The sequence below is a fragment of the Thamnophis sirtalis genome, unplaced genomic scaffold, assembly GCF_051295495.1.
Source record: "Thamnophis sirtalis isolate CommonGarterSnake01/CBP01778 unplaced genomic scaffold, rThaSir2_p1.2 scaffold_4, whole genome shotgun sequence".
Lineage (NCBI taxonomy): Eukaryota > Metazoa > Chordata > Lepidosauria > Squamata > Natricidae > Thamnophis > Thamnophis sirtalis.
In genome coordinates this window covers 60,145,035-60,170,823 of record NW_028261384.1, presented here as the reverse complement: position 1 = coordinate 60,170,823, position 25,789 = coordinate 60,145,035, and the positions used below count along the sequence as shown (strand labels likewise).

Here is a 25,789-nt window from a genome sequence, read left to right as displayed (position 1 = left end):
AGCTAAAGAATGGCAGTGTGGTTTCATAATGTTGTGTATATCACTGGCACTAGAAAGTTTAAACCCAATACAGGCATATTATAAGCAAGAGTCAAGCTGCTCAATACCTGACTGACTTACTAAAAAAGTAATAAATATTGGACAAAAATCTAATAAATAAATTCTTCCAAGATTAGGCAAATGCATACTGGGCCCATAATGCATGACTTTTTGTTCATTTGTCTTCCTTCCAGTTGCTAGTGAAAGGACCCCTGAAGGATTAGAGCATACACAGAGTGTAACCTAATTCGGTTTTTGTTAAATTGCTGTTGAGAGAAGCTCCATTGTAACCTAACATGCCAACTTCATAGATAAAAACTTCTAGGCAAATTGCCAAGCTTAGCCTAGTAAAGTAACAAGTGGATTTTGTAAAATAACCATGCTTGCAACTTGAAATGTGTGTTCAGCATTCCCTAGCAAAGCTCTATCTTATGACAGAAAATGTATTTCTTTCCTCTTCTAAAGTCTATTGTTTTTAGTGGGCTGAGAAAAATCATGAGGTTTGTGTAACATGAAATGATGTTTCACTATGATGATCTGTACAAGCTGTGAAAGACTATAAGAAGTTTGACAAAAAGTTTTTTTCATGACTGGACAGTGAGGCTTGCAACTGTTTTTTGTCTCTATGCCTGCTCTATTAAGGTGGGAGACAAAAATGCCATCAAGTCTTTTTGCTTTCTGCAGAAAATTAAAACTGATTATCAGTAGCCTCGTGTTCAGAGTTTCATTGGAATTATCAGCTTCTGAGCTGAATTCAAAAACCTTATATATATTTTCCTGGCGCCCAAAAGTGGGGCATCTTATGTTGAGGGCAATGTTCTCTTGGGGCGTCATCTTTGGACAGACAGAGAGCCTTCTTGTTATCTCCCAGTGGAAACCGGACCTGGAGCATCTTGATGTCAAGAGGCCTCCCAGGGCCCTTGCCCCTGGTGACTTCGTGACCACCAAGGATGGAGGACTCCGCTGTGAGAAGACCTGAATGACCAGGCTAAATCAAGGCACTGAACGTTTAGAAGGTGGGAAAAAGGGAAGTCCAACTTGGTTGTAGTGGTGGTGAGTATAATTTCCTTAGAGGGGAGGTGTGGAGTGTTGCATGAATGGAAGAATGAGATGGAGAAATTCCTGTTAGAAGTTTGCTCTGACATGAGTGAGGAGGAACGATCTGTGATTTTGTCTCCCTGAGAGGGTAATGGCTGTTGACCTCCGAAGCAACAGATGATGCATGTTTGTTGAATATTCTGGGGGAGATCAAGTCCCAGTCCGACATATGAGGGGGGGGGCAGAAGCTAGCCTTGATTCTGATGGAAAGGAACCGCAAAACTCCTTAAGAACATGGGAAATAGGCAGGGCATAGGAATTGTTGGTCTGGCCACCCTAAGGAAACGTGTACCCCTTTAGAATGTGTTTTTAGCAACTGGAAAGCATTGAAACCCCAGGTGACTTTTAAGATAAGCTTTAGTAAGAGCAAGCTCCGAACCTTTTGCAATACCATCTGGCCCACATACATTCTTGGTCCACAATCTCTGCCATGGCCAAAAGAAGGTTCAGTGAATATAAAAGAGATTAACTGACTATCTCAATGCTCGAGGAAAATTAGAGGAATAATTATATGCGGGTTTCTTCCTTAATTTGGTACTGAGACAAAATATCTTGACACAATGTCATCTTGAACCCACCAGACTTTTGCCATCTAAAGTCTGTTCTATTCAAAAGGGGGTGAAAGAAAATCTGTGCTTGAAGAGATTTTTGAAGATCAACCAGAGGAAGAATTTCCACCCCCTACAATCCATAGATAAACAATTCTCTTGTCCCCTCCACCTCTTCCCCCCTCTCTTCTCTAGCCCTGCGAGAAAGTGACAGACACAAATAAAAGGGGGGGGAATTGTTAAGCCCTTCTCATACTAGAAAAGGAATACTTTATTGAGGATTTGATGGGTCATTTACACCCCATTGATGGCCCCTCTAGGAGAATTGCCAATGGGAAACCACCTTGCATATGTTCATGTGCAAGTGATTTGTTTAATTAGTAAAGGGGAATGCCCCCATATAGAGAAGCCCCTCAATCATATGTAGAACTGGTCCAGAGAATTGTGGCAACCCACAGACCAACAGTGCCTGACCTGCATACTTTGCTGGCTGCCTTCTTGGGCCCAGAACACAAGCAGCACGTTTTGGAGGCTGTAGAAAAACATTATAAATCCGGGAGAAGGCGGGGCTTAGCAGTGAGAAGACGGACTTTCAGGCACTTCCTGAATGACCATCTATACCGGAGTCTTTTTTGGAGGATTCTTTTGAATCTAAGCTGTCCCGAAGAGACAGTGACGTGGGAGGAACTCCATGGTCCCAGAGGTATCCGCAAAATCTCTGGGAACCTAAGGAAAGCCTTCCTAATCCAGTGGCTTCCGGATCGGCTAAACAATGCCGACTGTAACTGCGAAGACCCAGAGAGAGAGCAGAATATGAGCAGGTCGTTTGATGTGAGTCTTAAATCCTTTTTTTTGTTGGAAAGAGAGCACCCTAAATTTGGAAACTTAGTTTAAAATAAGGCTGAGAAGTGAGAAAAGCGGCGGAGATAAATGTTTGCCATTTGGAAGTTTATTTTTCTGTTCCTTTTTTCTAATTCCTAAGCCGGGCTGGACTTTCTTGTAATTTGAATCAGCTTTTTGCATTCCTTCTTTTTGTTGTCGACACCTTTAACTTTGAATTTATTGGGGCACTAAATCTTAAACTTAAAGTGCTTTGAAGATTGGTTTTTTTTCCTTTGGCTTGCTTTTCTTCGTTGCCTTTTAGCCCTTTTGAGGTTTGTCTTTTTTTTTTTTTTTTTTTTTACAATTAGTAATTAACAAACGGAATGGACTAAAACAAGCTGTAAATTACAAACTACAAGCCAACACTGCCATCTTGTGGACTTGAACTTTGTTATTAAAATCCCCCCTGTAATGCACTTGATTTACGTGTTTACGCAGCTGGTAAACTGAGATAAAACAGCAAAGCTGACCGTGACCTTGAAGAGACTCTTATCTTAGGGGGGGGGGGGGAAAGAGTCCGGGAAAAATCATTTGTTTTAGCTTGTTGGCATCCTTTCATCTCCCAACACCATTCTCATATTACCGGCTGTGGAGATATCGACACCAAGTTTTTCTTTTTTGATCATCACCATCGACCTTTTGATCTTTTACATATTTTTTTTCTTCTTTGTTTTGATTTTTTTTTTAACCTCTGGATCACCTCTTGACCATCTACATTTTTTCTGCTTCTTTCTTTTCTCACTTGTAACTGAAGCACCCCTTCTCCCCTTTTTGGAGGGGGGGTATCTTCCTTTTTTTTTTATTACTATTTCATACTCTCTTACTTATATATATATATTTTATTGCACTCTACTGCATTCCACCCTCGAAACAAAAAAAAAAAAGCTTCCTCTTCTTTCCTTCCTTTTCTTTCCCTTCTCTCTTTTCTTTCCTTTTTTCCCTCCCCCCTTTTCTTATCTCCCCTCCCCCTCCTCTGTGTACTTTACGTACTTAATCCACTATATTTATAACCCTCTACCCTCTAATACTAATTGGCTATGAGTAGAAAAGCAGTTGCCCCTGGCTTTACATCAACCCCTGCCCCCTCACCTGCGGGAGGCCAGAGGACAACACAGATGACGTCTCATCAGGAAAAAGAGAAGGAAGCCAACTTTGAAACACTTATACAAATGATGCAGAAAATGCAAGCAGGAAACGATACCCTTGTAAAAAAAATGGAGGCAATGGAACAACAAAATCAAAGTATTGTACAAAAGGTTGATAATATGGAAGGAAAAGTAGAAAGTATACACAACTGGATGCTGAAATATGAAAATAGGATTCAAAAAATTGAAAATAAGATACAAGAAGGAGAGAAGAAAACTGAAAAGCTAGAGATTAGACTAAGTGATGTAGAAAGAGAGAGCAGTGGAATATTAAGATGGGAGATGGACAGGTCTGAATTTTTTTTAAGATTCCAAAACATAGAAGAAGAAAAAGGAGAGGACTTAGTCCAGATAATTTCAAATATTTTGATAGATGTTCTGGGGATGTCCCAGGACCAAATAAAAGAAACAATTGATGAGACTTTTAGAGTATACACAAGGTATGCAATGAGAAATGCTCTTCCAAGGGAAGTGCATGTAAGATTTACTAAGAAAACAATTAAATCACAAATCCTACAGAAAATGAGAGACAGAAAATTAGAATATAAAGGAAAGGAGATTGTAGTACTTAAACAAATCCCAAGAGAGGTGAGAGAGAGGAGAAGAGAATATCAATTTCTGACCAAAGTATTGATAAAAAAAGGTGTTAACTACAGATGGCTCATACCGGAAGGTTTATTATGTACTTGGCAAGGACAAAGACACAGGATAGATACAACTGAGAAGGCAGAAGCTTTCTACGAAGAATACTTCAGAGAAACGGTGGAGAAAGTTGGGAAAGACGATGCAGTGATACAAATACTGGAACCACCTGTAACCGCGACCGAAAAAATAGAAGGAGCAGTAGGTGGAAGTGAGAAAGAAGGGGAGATAGGGAATGGGAGCCGCAAAGAAAAACGAGAACCTAGATCCACTAGAGCAATAAACCCTGTATATAAAGTATAAACATGGAAGAAAGAAAAATGATTACAATTAACATTAATGGACTCAATTCGGTAGCTAAAAGGAAGAAAGTATTTCATAAATTAGAGAAGTTACAACTTGACATAATCTGTCTGCAAGAAGTACATATCCAAAAGAAATATGAACATTTACTAACTCAACCAAAGCTTGGGAAAATGTTTTCATCATTGGCAAATTGTAAGAAAAGAGGAGTGGTCTTTTATATTAAAGGCAACATCCCAACAAAAGTAGTATACGCAGAGGAAGAGGGAAGAATTTTGATGGTGGAAATTATGGACACCAAAAAGACACTCCTAATTGGAATCTACGCCCCTAATGAAAAACAAGATGAATTCTACAAAAAACTACACAAAAAAGTTTTGGAACTAGACTATGCTGATATTTGTATGATGGGAGACTTTAATGGCATTGTGAATCCAAATATGGACTATAAAACGTGACCCGTCAAAAGCGCGGACGGCAAAAGCGCGATCGACAAAATCGCGCCTTTGACGTCATCACAGCGCGACGAAAAAGATCGAAAAATTCAAATAAAAATTAATAAAAATTAAATTAAAGCAAGCCGATTCACATAAAGGTAAGGGTTAGGGTTAGGGTTAGGGTTAGGGTTAGGTTAAGGGTTAGGGTTAGCTTTAGAGCGTTAGCGTTAGCGTTAGGGTTAGGATAAGGGTTAGCGTTACGTTTTTCGTTACTTTAACGGTTAGGTTTAGGGTTAGGTTTAGGGTTAGGTTAAGAGTTAGGGTTAGGGTTAGGTTTAGGGTTAGGTTTGGGGGGGTTAGGGGAAGGTTTTAGCTTTATTTTTACATTTTTTCGATCTTTTTCGTCGCGCTGTGATGACGTCACAGCGCGCTTTTGTCGAGCGCGATTTTGTCCTACGCGCTTTTGTGGTGGAACCCTATAAAACACATAAAACAAAAAAATTAAACAGGAAGCCTCTGCCAAAATCTTTTTTTAGGATGACAGATGAACTAAATTTAAAAGATATATGGAGAGAAAGAAACGTTAAAAAAGAACAATATACCTTCTACTCAAATAGACATTCTTCACTCTCCAGAATAGATATGATATGGGTTTCAGCGGACCTGAGCTCCAACATAAAAGAAATTGAGATCGAAGCTAGCACCTGGGCGGACCATAATCCAATTTTAATTAAATGGAAAGGACAAAGGGTAAGATCTAGATGGACACTAAATAACACTATATTGAAAGAAAAAGAGTTTGTACAAAAAATGGAAAAAGAGTTAGTCCTTTTTTTTAAAGAAAATAGGAAAGAAGATACGTCATCGCAGAATCTCTGGGACACAATGAAGGCTGTTATTAGAGGTTTGACAATAGACTACACAAGGAAGAGAAACTCCAAAAAAAGACAAATGCATAAAGCTTTAGACAATGACTATAAAATACTTGAAAGAGATCTACAGAGAGCACCACAAAAAAAAGATGTTAAAATAAAGATGGACATAATTAAACACAAAATGGACTTATTAGAAAAGGAAGAACTGGCACAAAAAATTAGAGGTGCCAAACAGAATTATTTTGAAAATGCGAACAAACCAGGCAGGTGGTTAGCATATAAGATGAAAAAAGAGAGAGAAACAAAGAAAATACTACAACTAAGAGACAAACAAGGAGAAATTCAATATGGAAATACCGAAAAGAAAAAAATTATACATGATTACTACGTTAAACTTTATGAACAAGAGAAGGTGGAGGAGGGACGAGTCAAAAAGTATCTACAAGATGCCAATCTCCCCCAGGTACCAGATGAAACTAGAACAATGTTAGAAAGTAAAATAACAATGATGGAGCTAACAGAGGCACTTAAAAAACAAAATAATGGGAGAGCCCCAGGACCAGATGGTCTACCCGTGGAATTCTACAGAACATTTGAAGAAATATTGACCCTCCCACTCCTACAAGTCATGAATGAAGTGATGACTGAGAACCAAATACCGAAGTCATGGTCAGAAGTGTATATCACACTACTACCCAAGGAAGAGACTGATTTAACACAAATCAAGAATTATAGACCAATCTCTTTATTAAACTCAGACTACAAGCTATTTGCATCTATACTAGCTGAGAGACTTAAAAAATACTTAAATGGCTTCATCCATTCAGATCAAAATGGCTTTTTACCTAAAAGACAAATCAAAGACAATATGAGAATAATTTTGAATACCTTGGAATACTATGAGGCCCACCCAGAAAAACAATTGGCACTGATGTTCCTCGATGCGCAGAAGGCCTTTGATAATGTGAATTGGCAGTTTATGTTTTTGCAACTGGAGCAGATGAACTTTGGCAAGAAATTCACTCAAAGTATACGAACGATATACCAGAAACAAGCAGCAAAGATAATGGTAAATGGAGAACTAACAGAAACGATTGAAATAAAGAGAGGTACAAGACAAGGCTGCCCACTATCTCCACTACTCTTTGTCCTAACACTAGAGGTCTTAAATAGAAAGATCAGAGAAGAAGAAGAAATAAGAGGAATGAAAATTAAGAGAGAAGAGTATAAACTGCAAGCGTTCGCAGACGACTTAGTTTTCATTCTTGAAGACCCATTAGAAACTGCACCCAAATTGTTAGAAAGAATAGAGGAATATGGAGAAGTAGCAGGCTTGAAAATAAACAAAGATAAAACAAAGATCATGACAAAGAATATCCCAGCTACACAAAAGGATCAGTTGTCAGAAATGTTGCAGATTCAAAACACAAGTAAAATTAAATATTTGGGGATACATTTATCACCTAGATGTAGCACTCTTAAAGAGGATAATTATACCAGATTAAAACGACAAATAGCAATCGATTTGGAGAAATGGGGAAACCTGCATTTATCAATGATGGGAAGAATTTCTACAATTAAAATGAACATTCTACCTAGAATTTTATATCTGTTTCAGACAATCCCAATTAGACTGGGTAAGGATTTCTTTCTAGACTTAAATAAAATAGTTTTGAAATTTATTTGGCAAGGGAAAAAAGCTAGAATAAAGCTTAAATTACTACAAGATGTTAGATCAAGAGGAGGTTTTGGTTTACCCGATTGGGAGCTATACTATCAGGCAGCAAACCTGATGTGGATTAAGGAGTGGATATCATTAAAAAACTCTAGATTATTGAACGTAGAAGGTCACGATTTGCTGTTGGGATGGCATGCTTTCTTATGGTATAAGGGAACTAAACCACATGGTTACTTTAGAAGACATTATATAAGGGAGGCGTTGTTGTTAAATTGGGAAAAGATTAAAAAATTACATTATTTAAAAATTCCAGTCTGGACATCAACAATTGAAGCATTCTCGTATCCGATAATACATAAAAAGGAACAAACAGTTAGATATATAGAATTATTGAATGCAGAGGGTGAGCTCAAATCTAGTCAAGAGTTGAAGCAAGAAGGGATGGAAATGAACTGGTATTCATATGTACAGATACAATCTAGATATAATGAAGATAGAAAAACTAAAGGTCTATATAATAAAATGACTGAGCTAGATAAAATTCTAACAGGTACCGATGAAAAAGTAATTTAAAAACTATATGGATATTTATTGGAGTTTAAATTGCATGAAGAACAAGTTAAAGAAACTATGATTGCTTGGGGGAAAAATTTTAAGTATGGGATTGATTTAGAGAATTGGCAGAAATTGTGGTCTCAAAATTACAAAATGACAATGTCTACTGCATATAGAGAAAACTTGTATAAGATGTTTTATAGGTGGCATCTACCCCCGACCAGAATCGCAAGAATGTTTAAGAATAAATCAGAAAAGTGTTGGAAATGTCACCAGATACCTGGCTCATACTACCACATGTGGTGGACTTGCACTGAAGCCAAAAGATACTGGACTAAAATCCACATGTGGTTGGAGAAAATGATACATAAACAAATAGACTTTAGACCAGAGGTCTTTTTATTGGGAATTTTACCAGAAACCTACAACAAAGACTTAAAATATTTGATTGTAAATGTTGTAACAGCAGCCAGAATTGTATTTGCAAAAAACTGGAAAAATGAAACAATACCAAAAGAGGAAGAAATCATTCGAAAAATAATGGACTGTGCCGAAATGAGTAAATTGACATTTGAAATTAGAGAGCAAGAGGATGAACAATTTTATAAGATATGGGACTTGTTTTATCAATGGCTAAGGGAAAAAGAACAAAATTTTGGAAATGAAAAATGATATACTTATGCCTTAATTGGAAAAAGTAAATGATGATATAATTATGCTGTGAAATAATTCAACAATGATATAAGGAAGTACTAATATAAGGTCTGGTGATATAATGTATAAGGTTAAGAATTTAATATAATGATATTTCGCTGCTGACAAGCCAATTCTAGTAGGTGAACAAATGAAAACTGGTATATATAGGCAGCGATGCCTTGTTGAACAATGAAGGAATAAGATCTCTGTTTGAAGGTATGAAATGCAAGGTTAACAATGAATAGAAGTATATTCTCTGGGGGAAAACAATGCTAATGTTAACTGAATATATATGGTAGAAGGAAAATGAGACCTTTAGTTACATTAGAGGAAATATCTGAGATGGTAAACATTATTTGAAGATGTAGAGGTTAAAACAACCGTAATCAAACGACATGCTGCATGTGATGATGGTTTTTTTTCTTTTTTTTTTCTTTCCCCCCCCCCCTTCCTTTTTGGACCTTTTTTGTCCTTTTTGGCCTTCCCCCCTCCCCCCACCCTTTTTTTTTCTTTTCCCCTTCTCTTCTTGAACTCTTTTTTTTTCTGTCCTTTTTGGCCTCCCCCCCTTCCCCCACCTTTTTTTTTCCCTCTCTCCCTTGTTTTACTTTGTTGTTTTTTGTTTTTTAAACCCTAGCTTATTGTGGTGCTTATTAAATATACAATAGAGAGATATGGGATGTATAAACTTAGTAGGGATGCACCTGTGATTAAACGACATATTGTATGTGAAGATGGGTTTCCCCCCCCATTTTTTTTTCTCTCCATCCTCTCCCTTTCCCATTGTTGTCTACGTAATAAAAAATAAAAATAATTTATATATATATATAAAAAAAAGAAAAACATTATAAATCCAAAAGGGCAACCATTAACAATCCTCCATTAGGACACTGGCCCCAGATTGCAGATTTATTGTCTCCAGCCTTTGAAATTAATGCCAATGACCCTATAGGCATGGAAGTTCTGAGGGAGGGCCTGGAAGCTATTATTCAGGGTCTCAAGAAAACTGTAATTTTTCATCAGGTGTACCAAATTATGCAAGACCCAAAAGAAAGCCCAACTGACTTTTTAATCCGACTGAAAGATGGTTTTCGGTGCTTCACAGACCTAGACCTAGAAGCCCCACAGAATAAAGTATTTCTGAAAATTACTTTTGTGGGACAAAAGCCCCCCTGATATCAGGAAGAAACTCCAAAGATTAGGTACCCAAAATTTGGAACTCCTGATTCAGACAGCTTTTACCGTTTACTGCAGAGATGGTTTCCTACCAGTTCACACCGGTTCAGTAGAACTGGTTCGTCAAATCTACCTAACCGGTTAGAAGAGGCTCCACCGGTGGACCTGGAAGTAAGTTGCCTGCCCTGCCCCTGTCACTCGCTCACTTAACCCTGCCCATCCAGAAGCTGCTCCATCGCTCGCTCCCCCCGCCCATCCATACTATCCTAGCCCCGCCCACTGCTCACTGATTGGCTGGCTCACCAATCGCCCCGCCCGCCTCTAAGAACTCTATCTAAACCCACTTCCCTTTTTTCCTGCTTGGCTCTCTATTGCTGCCTGCCGATTCCGAGGAGGTAAGTAAGCTGCAACTAAGCGCGGGGCAGGGGGACGGTGGCAGGCCATCTGGAGCAGCCTGCCGTGGTCCTGCACTATAAGCGAGTCTGGTGACCTTTTTCAGCCTTGCAAGGATCCTGGGCTCACTTATAGCGCAGGGCCACATGGCCATCAGCAAGCACGGGTGCGGGGGTGAGGATGGTGGCAGGAGCTTACACGGCACGGCCAGCATCCCCCCCAAAAAGACTGCTGATGAAACCAGTTTTTTTCCTAACCCTAAGGACAGGAAAGACAAAGCCACTGGAATAAAAACCATGAAGGCATTGTGGGAAATTATAAAGGACAGTGCCAGGAAGCTCACCGAACCAGCAACCACCTCCCAATTACCTAAACAACCAGGTATCAAACACACAAAATCTGGCAAAGCTGCCTTGCACCAACCTGTCCTGCCCATAGAAAAGCAGCCACTTTGAGACACATAAACCATGCACGAATCTGAAAATTGCTATTTTTTTTGTATTTTCCTGGCACTGTCATAGTTTGTGTGTGTGTGTGTGTAATGTCCCGCAGTTATCTACATATTAATAATGATCAAGTACTAATAATATTTCCTTATACATTTTAATGACCTTTCCTCACATAATTGGAATGCAATGGAAGAGTTCATTTCTGTGTCTCTTCTTTGTGCAGGCCATTCATTGGAGTCAGTGATACTGAAGACTGGCAAGGACAGTCATCTTCTTTCTGTAAGTAGCTCTTTCATTGTTTTGTGTACTTATTTTAATCTTATTTAAGTAGTAAGTGCACAAAATAATAAATTTCCTTTTTTATATCTTCTTTTTGTAGATCATCCATTGGGGCAAAGAATTCAGTGACATTGTCTTGGCCACTCCCACCCGGTCACATGACTGCCAAGCATGATGCGACAGCTGCTCGGGAATGAGAAAGACTCTTTTCAAAAGAGGAATGTTGGCCGTTGGTGCTGCGCTTTTAAATGGGTGTTAGAGGCAGGCAGGTTGACCCCAGCCTGCTCACTGATTGGCTGGACTCCAGCCAATCAGTGAGCGCCGGGCTGGGCTAGTTTAGTGTGGATGGGTGGGGGAGCGAGCGAGCTGCGATGGAACGGGCGGGGGGAGCGAGCAACAGGGCCGGGGCAGGCATTCTGGAACTTACTTCCGGGTCCACCGGTGGAACCTCTTCTAACCGGTATGGTAGATTTGATGAACCTCTTCTACTGAACTGGTTAGAACTGGCAGGATCCCACTTCTGGAGTCTTGCTACAAAAAGTGGGTCCAGAGTGGGTCCCAGTGGCCTACGTGTCAAAAGGCCTGGATAATGTTATTAAAGGATGGCCTGCATGCCTAAAAGCAGTTGTAGCTACAGCTATCCTGTTTGCAGAATCACAGAAAATTATTCTTGGAACCCCTCTCCATGTTTTCACACACAATTCAGGCTCTGTTAGAACAAAGGCTTCCTGCTTGGGAAACATCCAATAGGATTTCCCAGTATGTGAGTACTATAGTGGAGCAAAAAATGTTCAATTATCCAGATGCCAACTTTTAAACCCTGCTACCCTTTTACCATGGCCCGAAGAGGACACACCCCATGATTATTTAAATATGCTAGAATGCATTGCAGGGTCCAGATGCAATCTAAAGAGTGAGCCATTGATGGATGGAAATCTGGCACTCTGGACAGATGGTTCATCCTTTATGAAAGATGGAAAAAGATACACAGGATTAGCAGTAGTGACAGAAGATGGACCATTGCTTCAGAGATGGCTCTCTTCACAAGCAGCTGAACTAATGGCTCTCATAAAACCATGCTATTTAGCTGAAGACCAACAAGTGACTAGATATACTAATAGCCGATATGCCTTTTTAGGTGCACATATCCATGCCACCTTATGGAAAGCTCGAGACTATGTAGGAGCTGGTGGAAAAGCTTTAAAGATGAAACCCCTTCTGGAAGATTTGATGGAAGCTATTCACTTACCTACAGTGATGTGCAGTCAGGGGAGGCAGGGGAGGCAGGGCCTCACCACTGTCATCATGAAAAGAAAAAAAAATTAAAAGGAAAAAGGCTGAGGTAGTTGCTACCAGAGTCTCTGCTTAGTGCTTAACTGTTTAAAAAAGCCTCTAAAAAAATGCCCTCTGCAGGAGGAGGCGAGAGAACCACGTGCCTCATTTAGTTTATCTTTATGATCACTTGAGCAGAGTTAAGCAAGAGTTAAAGGTGAAAAATTCCTTATGTAGATGAGGCATGTGGTTCTCTCACCTCCTCCTGTAGAGGACACTTTTTTAAGAGGCTTTTTTAAACAGTTAAGCAGACTCATCCATTGGAGATTCTGGCAGCAGCTAATCCAGGCTTACTTCAGCAGCTCTTGCCTTTTTCTTTTTACCTTTTTTACATTTTCATCATGGCAGACAAGAGAAGAGTTGAAATCCTCTGTGAAACAGCTGGAAAAGATATGTGGGTCAGAGGAGGAATTCAAAATTATTGTAATTTGTAAGTAATTGTAATTTGTATTATTATAAGTAATTTGTGTGTGTGTGTGTGTGTGTGTGCGCGCGTGTGTTTTACCTGCCTCTGCTGGCGCGCGGGCTGGCACTTTATTTTTTATTTTTTAAAGTCCTGCCGCCGTGCCCACCATAGAGTGGGACGCCAAAATTCCACAGGGACATATTAGAATATCCTGCTGTCCAGGAGAAGCATGGCAAGTCGATTTCACAGAAATGCCTAAGAAAGGAGCTAAGAACAACCTTTTGGTTTTAGTCGATATGTTCACCGGATGGCCAGAGGCCATCCCCACAGCCACCCAAACAACTAAAGAAGTTGTCAAGATCATGATAGAAGTAATCATCCCTAGATTTGGAGTACCAAAAAGTATAGAATCTGACAATGGTAGACATTTTACATCCCAAGTAGTTCAGAGAGTGAATAAATACTTAGGGATTAATTGGAACCTTCATTCAGCCTAGAGAGCTCAACCTTCAGCTCTCGCAGAACGTTTTAATTAAACATTAAAGACCCATTTAGCCAAGTTATGTCAGGAGATTCATTTGTCTTGGCCACAGGTATTGCCCATTGCCTTAACCAGAATCAGGGCATTACCTCGAGGACAGTGGAAACTGTCACCCTTTGAGATGCTGTATAGTAGACCTTTCTCATCCCAGTCAATATCAAGGAATGAAAGAGAAACATATATAACACAATATTTGCAGAAACTGGTCCAGGTTCTGTCTCGTATTTCTCAACAGATGCAAGATGCCTTGCCACCAGTAACACCAGCACCACCGTGTGTCCAACCTGGAGAGTGGGTTTGAGTAAAGGAACTCTTCCCGAGTGCAACTAGTGCCAAGTAGTCCGACCCTTGGCAGGTTCTTCTCAGCACACCCATGGCGGCTAAAGTTGAAGGCATCAAAGCTTGGATCCACATTTCCAGAATAAAGACCAGTGAGAGAGTCAACCCATCACAGATCTGAAGCTGCATTTGTGAACTCCAGCTTCGCCTGCAAACCTTTTTGACAACCTGGAGTCCTGACTACTTGCTGTTCACTTTTATAGCAATTTGCTTTTTGCTTTGGATTATTGCTGCCTGATGAAAATTGCTGCATTTCAAGAAGAAAGCTGTGTGTGCTCAGAGCTATAGTGAACTTCACTACCCTCTCCTACTAGACCTAGATGCTTGACTATTTGATATGTCTCCTGCCTCCTCTGACTCGTGTTATTCCTTTTTATACATTGCCAACTCTTTTTGTTATTGAGGATTCTATTTCTCAAGACTTTTTGCCATCGGATAAGGAATATGACAGCGATGACTATGAACTATGGCTCCAGCTTTTTCCACCTGAAAAAGATTCTGATGATTCTGAGTCTGTCTGAAATTGATTTCCCTCACTCTTAAGGCAGATAACAACTCATCCTGTCAAGAGTGTATAAAAACAGAGACTTCTGGGGGAGGAGCCTGTCGCCGCTGGGAGCTCAACGGAGCTCCCCTCAGAGTTCTGGTCTGTATATCTAAGAGATCATTAGATATCACCCCTTTTTGGCAGAAAGGGGCAAGGAGCAGCTCAGTCGCTAGGATTTCTTCGTAGTTCACAGCCTTGTTTTTTTTCCGCTGTGAACGGAGGAGAGATCCAGCACCAGCTGAGCTTTTTTTTTCTCCAGCCAGTTCTTCTCAGCTGTTTTTTTCAGCTCTAGACAGGTGCCCCCCCCTCAGGACAAAGCTAAGCTATTTAAAGTTATTTAAAACTAATCCGAGCGGGGTCCACTCCTGAGATGCCTTTTTTATTACTATCTTAAACACCAGCCTCAATTTTGCTTAAGGCTTCTTTGTTCAGCCGTGATACAAGATGGCGATTTTACAGCGTTTGTGACTGATATGTGACTATTTAACTGGCTTTACTCTCCTGAAAATCTTTCATCATTAACTATGAAAAGCCTATAAATAACCCTTTGAAATTTGAGGGGAGCGAAAACCCTGCTTATTTGTTTATCTCTAATTTTTATTTATAATGGCGCCCAGATCAAAGCAGGCAAAACGCTCTCTTACGAAGGAGTTTAAAGAATCTGCTATAAAATCGCTGCCCTTGCCTCCTACGCCATCTGCTGGAGATTTGTTAACACAGGAATCTCTTTTTCAAATGCTTAAGGATTTCAGACAGGAAATTAAGGAATTTGTACTGGATTTATATGATAAACTTGAGGCCAAAATTGCCCAAATAAAGGTGGATATGACTGGAGTTATGTCGGTTATGACAGATTATATTGGTGAAATGGAGGACAAATTGGAAATTTTGGAAGAGGCTAACCTTAATCTGACTTCTAATATCCAAACGCTACAACAAGAAATTGGAAATGCTCAAAAACAACTCGTTATGATAAATTATAATAGGAAAGCGTTTGCAATAAGAGTTAGAGGACTGCGCGAAAAGGAACAAGATAATTTAAAACAGACTTTTGTTGAAGCTCTTAGTCGTTCGGTGGGAAGTCCGGGACTTAATTTTGATTGGCAGATTCGAAAAATTTATCGCCAGAATTCGTGTGTAGCAGAACAGCGACAGCTCCCGAGGGACATAATTATATATTTTTTCACAAAAGAATCCAGAAATGCGATTATACAAAAGCTTTACAATAATAGGCTAAGAATCGATGGACAGGATTTGACTGTTTTTAAAGAAATTCCATTTCAGATGTTGAAAGCAAGGAGAGACTATACTTTTTTAACTCAAGAACTTAGAAACTCCCAGATTCAGTATAAATGGGAAGTGCCAGAAGGTATTACAGTCATATTTGAGAATCAAAGATATCGTCTTAATTCTGTTCCGGAAGCTCGAGATTTTTATTACAAGACTCTGAAGGCGGGACTTCCTGATTCACCCGGAAACGTGGAAAGACAAGGAGAAGGAGAGTACAAGCAGCGGACCATCTAACTACAAGACGGAGGGCGTTGCTCTCCCCCTTTCGGAGAGGCAGAAGAGCGGAGATTAAGGATTTAGCGATAACTTTAAGATACCCTTTTTTTTCTTTAAATTTCTGGTTTGAATAGGACTTTGCGATCTTTGTTTGGTATAGAGGGGTGGAGCTGGATATTGATGAAATATTGGGACTGAATGAGGCGGCGTGGATTCTGGACACACATTTTATGGGACCTATATGCTTGAACTCTAACCTAAATTGCCCAGGACTTTAAAGTGAAGAGAAAGATCGTAATTTTATTGAATTTTGGTTTGGGATGAATGGAGCTGGGAAGCGAAGGGTAGGTGGAAGGGTAACGAAAGTTTGATTAGATTACCTTGAGGTAGAAGGCAAACTGATTTTTGTATAAACTGTTACTTGAATATAAGGTTAAGAAAGATTATTTGGAGAGTCTACAGGAAGTTGGGGTAAATATCAAAGAAGCAAGGGACGAAGATAAGATACATACGGAATGATCTACACTGGTTAAACTTTAATAATGATGGGAGGCTGAGCCTAATGCAAAGAGTTCTTTTTTTGTGTGTGTGGGTTTTTTCTTTTTACTTGTTTTGGGTTATTCCCCTTTTTTTTCTTTTTTTTTCCTTTTCATTATTTTTATTTTTAATCTATTTGACTATAAGATATCCTAGAAGGTGTTTGATAGAGAATTGTGCCGGGTGTGGGACCTGGGAAGTCAGAGGGGATTAGGGAGGGGGGTTCATTGGGGTGGGGGGGGTGGAAATACAATTTCAATATATAGAATAAGAAGAATGCACTTGTATACTGTTGTTCCTTATCTTTTCTTTTTATTTTTCTCTTTTTTTCCCTTTTTTTTCTTTTTAGCTCAATTTTAGTAGTTAAGAATTGAATAGATTAATGAATAGAGAAATGCACCAAAGTGAGAAGTAGAGGGAAAGAAGAGGGAGAAGTAAGGAGGGAGGAAGAGGGGAATGTAAGGAGGGTGAGAGGGGAAGGTGGGGGAGGAAGGGGAGAAAGGAAGGTAGGAGGGGAAAAGGAAGTAGGTGGGGTGATTATTAGAGGGGAGAAAGGAAAGTTGGAGGGGGAGAAGAAGGGGTGTATGGAGGATGAAAGTGCCAGGTTGGTTTTATACGCTGGACGATGAGTTGTGTTTAAGGTTTTCTTTTTATGTCTTTTTTATTGCAAATACTCAGTATATAAGTGATTGTAAAAATTGAAAATGAAAATGAATAAAAAAAAATATTTGAAGAAAAAAGAGTGTATAAAAACCACTCCTACAGTAGCTAAAATCATTAAAACTCTGGTTTACCACTCAGATTATACTTGTCAGGGAATAAAATCCACCTGCACACATGAACAGATACAATATGCCCAAAGGTAGCCAAGTGGTGTCTCACACTCCATAGGGAGTAAGGTTTACACTAAGGGATGGGTATATGCATTTGTGAGAGGAGATCATCATTATACCCAACAGTTGGTTTATAACCACACTATACTTGGGCAAAGCCCAGAAATGACTATTTGTTTTGATGCTTGTGAAGTAATAAGCCGAGGACAGGGATAATGTGATCACTATGGAATTCGTTGTGGCTCCTTGAATTGAGAAAGGTCCTATATTGTTAAAATGAAATATATACATGAGATTAAAAGGGGTCATGCTTATTGGTATACATCCGACATAAAGATGATGAGAGGACCCAGCATCGATCCCACTTCCAGTGAAATTTGGTTTAACATGACTGAAAGTGTTTCCAAATCAGACTGTGCTCTGGGGACATGTACTCCTATTTGCCTACATTTTAGAGATCCACCCACAAAGTCTCAGGTTTTTGAACTTGTAGTACCAGGACCAGGAAAAGACCCTTATGGAAAGATTATTGTAAGAACTGTCTGAGTACAGGAGACACCCAAAATTTATCAGGTCCATACTGTGTTTTGGGAAATGATGAAACAAAAGACTGAGATACCTCCAGTCACCAAAAATTTGTTTATTGATCTGGCTGAGAGGATTGGTGCAGGTTTAAGTGTAACAAACTGTTACGTTTGTGGAGGAACCAATATGGGAGAGCAATGGCCTTGGGAAGCTAAAAAAATGTCCATTGCCAATATTTTCTCATATAGCTTCACATGGAAGGACCAGCAAAGACCAACACCACAATGGACTCTACAAGGTGATGTAGGAGAAGGATGTTTTGTTCAAACACCTGGTTCTCCATATCTTGAACCAATGGGAGAGTTAGCCTGTGAATCTGGATGGATATGTAGACTAGACACACCTACAAAGTGTTCCTGGTGGTCTAACCAAAATTTGTCAAGTTCCAATCCTTTTAATTCATCAACGCAAGAATTGCTGTATCAAATATGGAGTGATCCTGGGAATCCCTCCCTCCCTCCCATGGATCGCACCCGACCATTGGTATTGGATCTGTGGAAGATTGGCATATGCTCAGCTACCTTAAATTGGGCAGGAGCCTGTATTTTGGGAACCATTAAGCCCAGCTGCTTCTTGTTACCCCTTAAACAAGGAGGAAAAACTTGGAGTTGCAGTATATGAGCTGGGACGAGCAAAACGAGAAATACCTGGTTGTATAGGTGATTGGGAAAGGAGAAGAAGTGGCCTCCTGAAAGAATCATTCAAGTGTATGGTCCAGCGGTTTGGGCCAAAGATGGTAACTGGGGTTACCAGACCCCAGTTTATATGTTAAATAGAATTATTATGTTACAAGCAGTTTTAGAAATAATTACTAATGAAACTTCTTCAGGCCTTAATTTGCTGACTACCACTAATACTCAAATGAGGACTGCTATTTACCAAAATAGATTGTCTCTAGATTACCTTCTAGCCAAAGAAGGAGGAATTTGTGGAAAATTTAATCTAACCAATTGCTGTATCCAGATAGATGATAATGGAAAAGCAATTGAAGAAATCACAGACCGTAGGAGGAAGCTTGCCCACGTTCCGGTTCAAACCCGGGATGGAATCTTAGACACCTCCAGATGGTTTGAAGGAATGTTTAGAGATTAGAAGAGAATTTTATTCCTCATAGCTCTGGCTTTTGAAGGATTGATGATATTACCTTATTTGATACCTATAATAAGATCAATGGTTACTAGCACGATTTCTGGAATAACATTTGTGGCTTCGGAAAGGCAGGACAAGCCTGCCAAAGTTCTTACTTTGACACCAGTACCCAATCAATATTCACCATTGTTCAAGCAATAGAAAACATTCTATTTGTCTTAAAAGGGAGGAAATGAAAGGACCCCTAAAGAATTAGAGCATACAGAGTGTAACCTAATTCAGCTTTTGTTAAATTGCTGTTGAGAGAAGCTCCATTGTAACCTAACATGCCAACTTCATAGATAAAAACTTCTAGGCAAATTGCCAAGCTTAGCCTAGTAAAGTAACAAATGGATTTTGTAAAATAATCTTGCTTGCAACTTGAAATGTGTGTTCAGCATTCCCTAGCAAAGCTCTATCTTATATGACAGAAAATGTATTTCTTTCCTCTTCTAAAGTCTATTGTTTTCAGTGGGCTGAGAAAAATCATGAGGTTTGTGTAACATGAAATGATGTTTCTAACACTATGATGATCTGTACAAGTTGTGCAAAGACTGTCAGAAGTTTGACAAAAAGTTTTTTTCATGACTGGACGGTGAGGTTCGCACCTGTTTTCTCTCTCTCTCTCTATGCCTGCTCTATTAAGGTGGGAAACAAAAATGCTGTTAAGTCTTTTTGCTTTATGCAGAAAATAAAGACTGATTATCAGTAGTTTCGTGTTCAGTTTCATTGGAATTATCAGCTTCTGAGCTGAATTCAAAAAGCTTACACTAGTTTCCTACTTTTGATTTTTTTTAGTTTTTAATTGTAAGCTGTACAGAATCATTGGTAGTCAGTGGCCTGATGTTAACAAATGTAAAAATAACAATTTTCTTTCATTTGAAAACCATCTTTTATTTTAGAATGACCAGTTAAGCAGGGACAGAAAAGCGTTCTAAGCCATTTTCTTTGGTTAGAAATCGCCCGAGATTTTAATTCAAGAATTGGGTCGTAACTGGCAATTCTCTTTCTGGAGAGCCTAATCTAATGTGGGGTCACATCTAGAAATAATAGACGTTAAGTCAGTGTGGGAATAACAATGGCAAAGAACCCACAAACAGTCCAATTGAATGGTGAAACTTTTAAAGGGAAAGCCTATTAATAAGATCCAGTCCAGTCAGTTTTAAAAGATCCGTCAGGCATTTTCGTAAAACAGCGTTTTTTGAATTAAGAAGTGTGGACTCCCGGACTCCCGCTGCCGGTCATGCTTAACACCTTGGAGTCACGAAGTTTGAATAACGCTGAGGTAAGCAACTAGCTCCCCGTCGTTCATTACGTTGACCTAATTTCCCTTCCCTATGGCGACACTCGGAAAAGAACGAAAATTATCGCGAGTTCTGTCCTCGCGCTGAAAGGAAAGCAAGCAACGTCACTTCCTTTCCAGAGAAAGACTTTGTGATTGGTGGGCAGCAGAGTATATATATTCGTGATCAGGCGTCGCGGCCCTCTTTCTCTTCGACATCAGAGAACCCTTCATACGGCGTTGTCATCTCGTGAGTCATATAACGCGTGTTAAGAGGTTACATTGTGCTCTTTTGGGCCAATCAAAGTGGCTGGGCGGTGGGAAACGGCGGCATTGGGAAGAGGCAGCTACCTCTACTTTGGGTTGCCGAAATGGCTGGTATGCCCCGCATGTTTCAGGCCTCCCGCCATCCTGGCGCTAACGACGGTTTTGAAACTTTCGTATTCCAAACCATAGTCCAAATCGAGCGCTGTCACATATTTACTTGAGTTCAAAATTGAAACAAAGGCATTGAAAATTAGTAGTATGCGAGGCCATATTATTAATCTGGTTAGGTTTTTGATGTACATACAAATGAAAAACATACTGGTCTTTGATTTGTGGTTCCGTTCGTAGCCCAGACGTCTTTTAACATTGCACCTCAATATTGCTCTTTTTCAGCTATTAAAAGTTATCCCCAAAAGTATGAGGGAGATAATGATGCATGGATTGAGGTTTTCCATTGCATGACCTTTGGATCGTTTTCTTTTTCTTAAAAGATGTCAGTCAGTCTTAAGTATTGATGTACTTAATATTTTCATATTTTCATCCCAGCAGAATCAGTTTGACTTATAAGAACTAGAAAGAATTCATTAAAATGGTACAGGGATAACTTTTCAGGTCTGTAAAATGCTGAAGATGTATATGCTAAATAAGTAACAGCTGCTGTACTCATACTTGTGCTATGACCAAAGCATTTCTTCCAAATTTTGAAGCATTCAAGTTGTGTAGCTTTCTCATTAAAACTACTCAGAGTCTGAGTAAGTTGATATATTTTTAAAAAAATGTCATTTGATTGCTACAGTAATGTTTTTTTTTAGATTACAATGTAGTTGCTGAATACTGGAACATTTTTCATAAACCAAGTTGGAAATATTAGAACAATTCTCACTTTATAAACTGATTTATAGTTACAGTTTTCTCTATAGTGACAGTGATAGATTGTTATTACTTCCATTTTATAGTTGGGCAGTACTGATTAAAACATATATTAAAATAGACAACTATGCTGATTTTTGCTCTAGGTTTCCTGTCGTTGCTTTAAAAGGAAACTTTCACAATGTCCGGAGGCCTTGATGTTCTACAGATGAAGGAGGAAGATGTCCTCAAATTCCTTGCTGCAGGAACCCATTTGGGAGGCACCAATCTAGATTTTCAGATGGAACAATATATATATAAAAGAAAAAGCGATGGTAAAAAATTGATTTTTTAAAATTGTTAATTATAGGCTTCACTTTGTGTTAGTGATGCCAGAGTCGCCATTGTGCCCAATAGTGGGGTTTACTGTCAGAATTTATAAATTCCAAGTTGGTACATACAGAATATTTCCCCTACGTGAGTTTTCTTCCTTGTTCCAAAGGTTAAAAAAGGCTTGCTTTCAGGTGAGCCTTGTTCATGTTTAATTTGGCCTAATTGAGACCAAAATTAGTTTTGGGATTGAAACCAAAACTAATTTTGATAGAACAAGTCATGAACTGAAACACACCTTTTCTTCCCAATACACGGGCCTTTTAAAAAGTTCAGTGGCACAAGAGTCGATTTCCCCTTATATGATGCTGATATTTTCATGGAGCTCTATTATTACTGAAATCAAGTGAGACCTTACTTAAAGCAGGTTGGTATGTGTTTTAACTGCACACTATTAAAACTTGGAGCTGAGGCCATTTTCTGGCCAATTAACTCTTGAGTGTCGGAAGTGTGCTAGAGTAAATTTCAGCAGGATGTTCGCTAATACCAGTAGAGTATTTCTGTGTGACTGGGGTTTGATAGTAGTTGCTGCCACATTCCAGATTTTCTAAGACAACTGTAGATGAGGGCTGGATTTTATGCATTTTGTTGAGCATTCCCATATTTGATTGGAAAACCTACATCTTTTTATTGAGGTATTTACATCATCAATCTGAAGAGAACCTGGGAAAAACTGCTATTAGCTGCCCGTGCCATTGTAGCTATTGAGAACCCAGCAGATGTCAGTGTTATCTCCTCCAGGAATACTGGGCAGGTATGGATACACTTGGCCAGAAGATGAAAATTGTATGTCCCATCAGAAACCATTTAAGAACAAGTAATATGAATTAAATTTTCTTTAAGTCAAACTTTTGACAAAAGAAATAAAATATATTTTGTGTCTGGTGCTTCAAAATGACATTCTCCAATTCATTCTTGGTTGTACTTGCAAAATTAATAATTAACAGACTAACAGCTGGAAGGGACCATATAGGTCATCTAGTCCAACCCCCCCTCACTCAAGCAGGAGACCCTACACTATATCTGGCAAATGACAGTTCAATCGCTTCTTGAAAGTCTCATGTAATGAAGCTCCCACAACATCCAAGGGCAAGCTGTTCCATTGGTTGATTGTTCTCACTGTCAGAAAGTTCCTCCTTATTTCTAGGCTGAATCTCTCCTTGGTCAGTTTCTATCCATTATTCCTTGTCTGGCCTTCAGGTGCTCTGAAAATAGCTTGACCCCTCAAATATTGGAACACTGCGATCATGTCTCCCCTGTTCCTTCTCTTCACTAGAGTAGCCATGTAATTGTTTTATTGATTTGGGGGAATGTACATTCTTGTGCCATATCCGTCATCAGACGTTAGAAACATATAATCCATTTTGTCATTTCTTTTATCTGTAGCGTGCTGTTTTGAAATTTGCTGCAGCTACTGGTGCAACCCCAATTGCTGGCCGGTTCACTCCTGGCACATTTACAAATCAGATCCAGGCTGCTTTTCGTGAACCCCGCCTTTTGGTAGTCACTGATCCAAGAGCTGATCATCAGCCACTGACTGAAGCATCTTATGTAAACATTCCCACTATTGCTTTGTGTAATACAGATTCTCCTCTACGTTATGTGGATATTGCTATTCCCTGCAACAACAAGGTACTATGTCTTCCAGTACGTTTATGTTTTTTTTCAAAAAGCACTTCTAGCTGTGGTGGTTGTGCAAAACATTTTTAAGTAGGTCTGATATAAAATTTGTTTTCAGGTTTTAAACATTTTTGGAGAGAGGGAAATATATGCACGCTTGTTAGAACTCAGAACTGAGGATAGTTTCTATCCAAAGAACTTCTGAGTGTAGGAAGTGTGCTACATCAGCTTTTGCAAGTCTTTTCGCTAACACCATAAGAACCTCTTGGGTTCAATGAATGGGGTTTGATAGTGATTCTTGCTACATATTTATAACAAACTGTTAGCTGAAGAAAATCAAGCTGGGTTAAGCTATATTTTGTTTTCTTCTTGAATTGTTTAATAGCGTGATCCTTTTATTTAGACTTGGTTAAATAGTTATTCATGAACTTAAATGAATGTGTTGAAAATCTGATCAACCAATATCTAACAAATGTTTAGGGAGCTCACTCAGTTGGTCTGATGTGGTGGATGTTGGCTCGAGAAGTCCTGCGAATGCGTGGCACTATTTCCCGTGAGCATCCATGGGAAGTTATGCCTGATCTCTATTTCTACCGAGATCCTGAAGAGGTAAAAATGTAACATATTTGACTAGATTTATAATTACTTTCTGATTGAAATAAGTGGTTTTGCATTGGTAATATGACTATGTTTTCTACAATGTGTGATCTGATAATCCTGAAAAAGGAAGTATTAAATGCGTCAAGGAGATACTTTGCTTAAATACAGAAATCCATAGCGCACAGTATAAGTTTGTACTCATTTTCAAACTAGGCTCAGAAAAGGTTTTGATGTTATCCAGAAAACTTTAATTTATAGTTGTAACTTGATTTTCCTCCTCTTCAGATTGAAAAAGAAGAACAGGCTGCAGCTGATAAGGCAGTTACCAAGGAGGAGTTCCAGGGTGAATGGACAGCACCTGCCCCTGAATTCACTGCACCTCCACAACCAGAGGTTTCTGATTGGTCTGAAGGGGTACAAGTGCCTTCTGTCCCAATTCAGCCTTATCCCACTGGTAAGTAGATATTACTACTGGTAAGTGTAATTGGAAAGAAGGCTGAGTGGACGATGTATCATATAGATAATTTAAGTTATGATAATTGGTAAACTAATTCCCTTTTGAGAATGTGGTAAATTCAAGAAATGCAAAGTTTGAGAAAGAAGTGGTAGGAGCCAGTATCTAAAACATGGACACACAGAGCTCAGACATCCATTCTCATTCTCCATTAATCTATTCAGTTAGCTTTCTTTATTCTCCTTTTCCAGTTGCCTCTTGGTAGTTTTTAAAATGCTTCCACTTATATTATGCTGGAAATTTTAATTTCAAATTGCTACTCAGGCATAGCATAGGTTTTACTGTTTTGAAAGTAATACCTTCATCTAAAATGTGCAACAAGTCAGTCTACATTTGTGGTGGGGGAGACACTTATTTGCTGGAAGAGGAGTTTAAAAAAGGAACCTGAATTAGATGGTTTTATCCATTGAAGTTCTCTACTAGAAATATTTTATATTAACTGATATAGGAGCACACTGTTCCAAGGACCTGTTGAATATCTTCTTTCTCTGCAGAGCATACCAAGCAATTTCTCTACTGTGCTGTTTGGGACAGAAAGCAGTTTGAATTAAATTACTTGAATTAAATCCTTCAAATCAAATGCCATTTTGAGTGTTCTTGAGATATTCCTATTTCACAAAAGTCTATTTAATTCAGGATACATGAAGATCCTTCCAGTTCATGGGTTTATGTCGGAAATCAAAGTCATCCTTTAGATCAGCTTGATTCACATAAAAGTGGGCCATTTGAAATTCTCTGTTTTGTACTTAATTGAAATGACTGATTCTGTTCATCTTTGTAATAGAGATTTTAAAGATTTGTAATTGTAGTTCAATTGCTAATCATGGAGAATAATCTCAAAATATGATAATGAAGATTGAGGAAGTTACTTATATTTTTCAAAGCCCAGTGTGATTTTATGTCTTTTCAGAGGACTGGAGTTCACAGACTGCCACCGAAGACTGGTCTGCAGCTCCCACAGCTCAGGCTACTGAGTGGGTTGGTACTGCCACAGAATGGTCCTGATTAAGCAATAGCAATTCAAAAATTACAATTGAAGAATAAAATATCTTCCTTGTTAACTAAGATTTGTTTGTTGTTTTCTTACATTTTTGTTGATCTGGGAAATTATGCAGGATCAGCCATTAATATATGGAAGATTGAGGTAGGGATGTTCACCTGGGAAAGTGAGAGCCAAGAAGTTGACAGCTGGTGCTGTAATTTCAGAAATTGCATCACTGTAGCCACTAAGATTTGCCAAGATACATTCATCCCAAAAGCAAATAGCATGTCAAGTTGCAGGGCTTAAAGAAACATTTTTATTCCCTAAATTCTATCTTGT

At 39.0% G+C, this 25,789-nt stretch overlaps 1 protein-coding gene and 2 non-coding genes across 3 annotated transcripts; all 3 read left to right on the top strand.

Annotated features, from left to right (window-relative positions):
- Positions 1 to 20,382: 20,382 nt before the first annotated feature.
- Positions 20,383 to 25,533, top strand: RPSA (ribosomal protein SA). Its single transcript, XM_014069969.2, has 7 exons — positions 20,383 to 20,478; positions 21,512 to 21,679; positions 22,370 to 22,488; positions 23,121 to 23,366; positions 23,835 to 23,963; positions 24,240 to 24,408; positions 25,379 to 25,533. Exons 2-7 carry the CDS (start codon positions 21,547 to 21,549, stop codon positions 25,471 to 25,473), a joined length of 891 nt encoding a protein of 296 aa, XP_013925444.1. The 5' UTR covers positions 20,383 to 20,478; positions 21,512 to 21,546; the 3' UTR covers positions 25,474 to 25,533.
- On the top strand, positions 22,118 to 22,273 carry LOC148045873 (small nucleolar RNA SNORA62/SNORA6 family). The gene has a single exon (XR_015696540.1). It is a non-coding gene; the product is annotated as a small nucleolar RNA SNORA62/SNORA6 family (small nucleolar RNA).
- LOC148045872 (small nucleolar RNA SNORA62/SNORA6 family) lies at positions 23,503 to 23,663 on the top strand. The gene has a single exon (XR_015696541.1). It is a non-coding gene; the product is annotated as a small nucleolar RNA SNORA62/SNORA6 family (small nucleolar RNA).
- Positions 25,534 to 25,789: the final 256 nt, after the last annotated feature.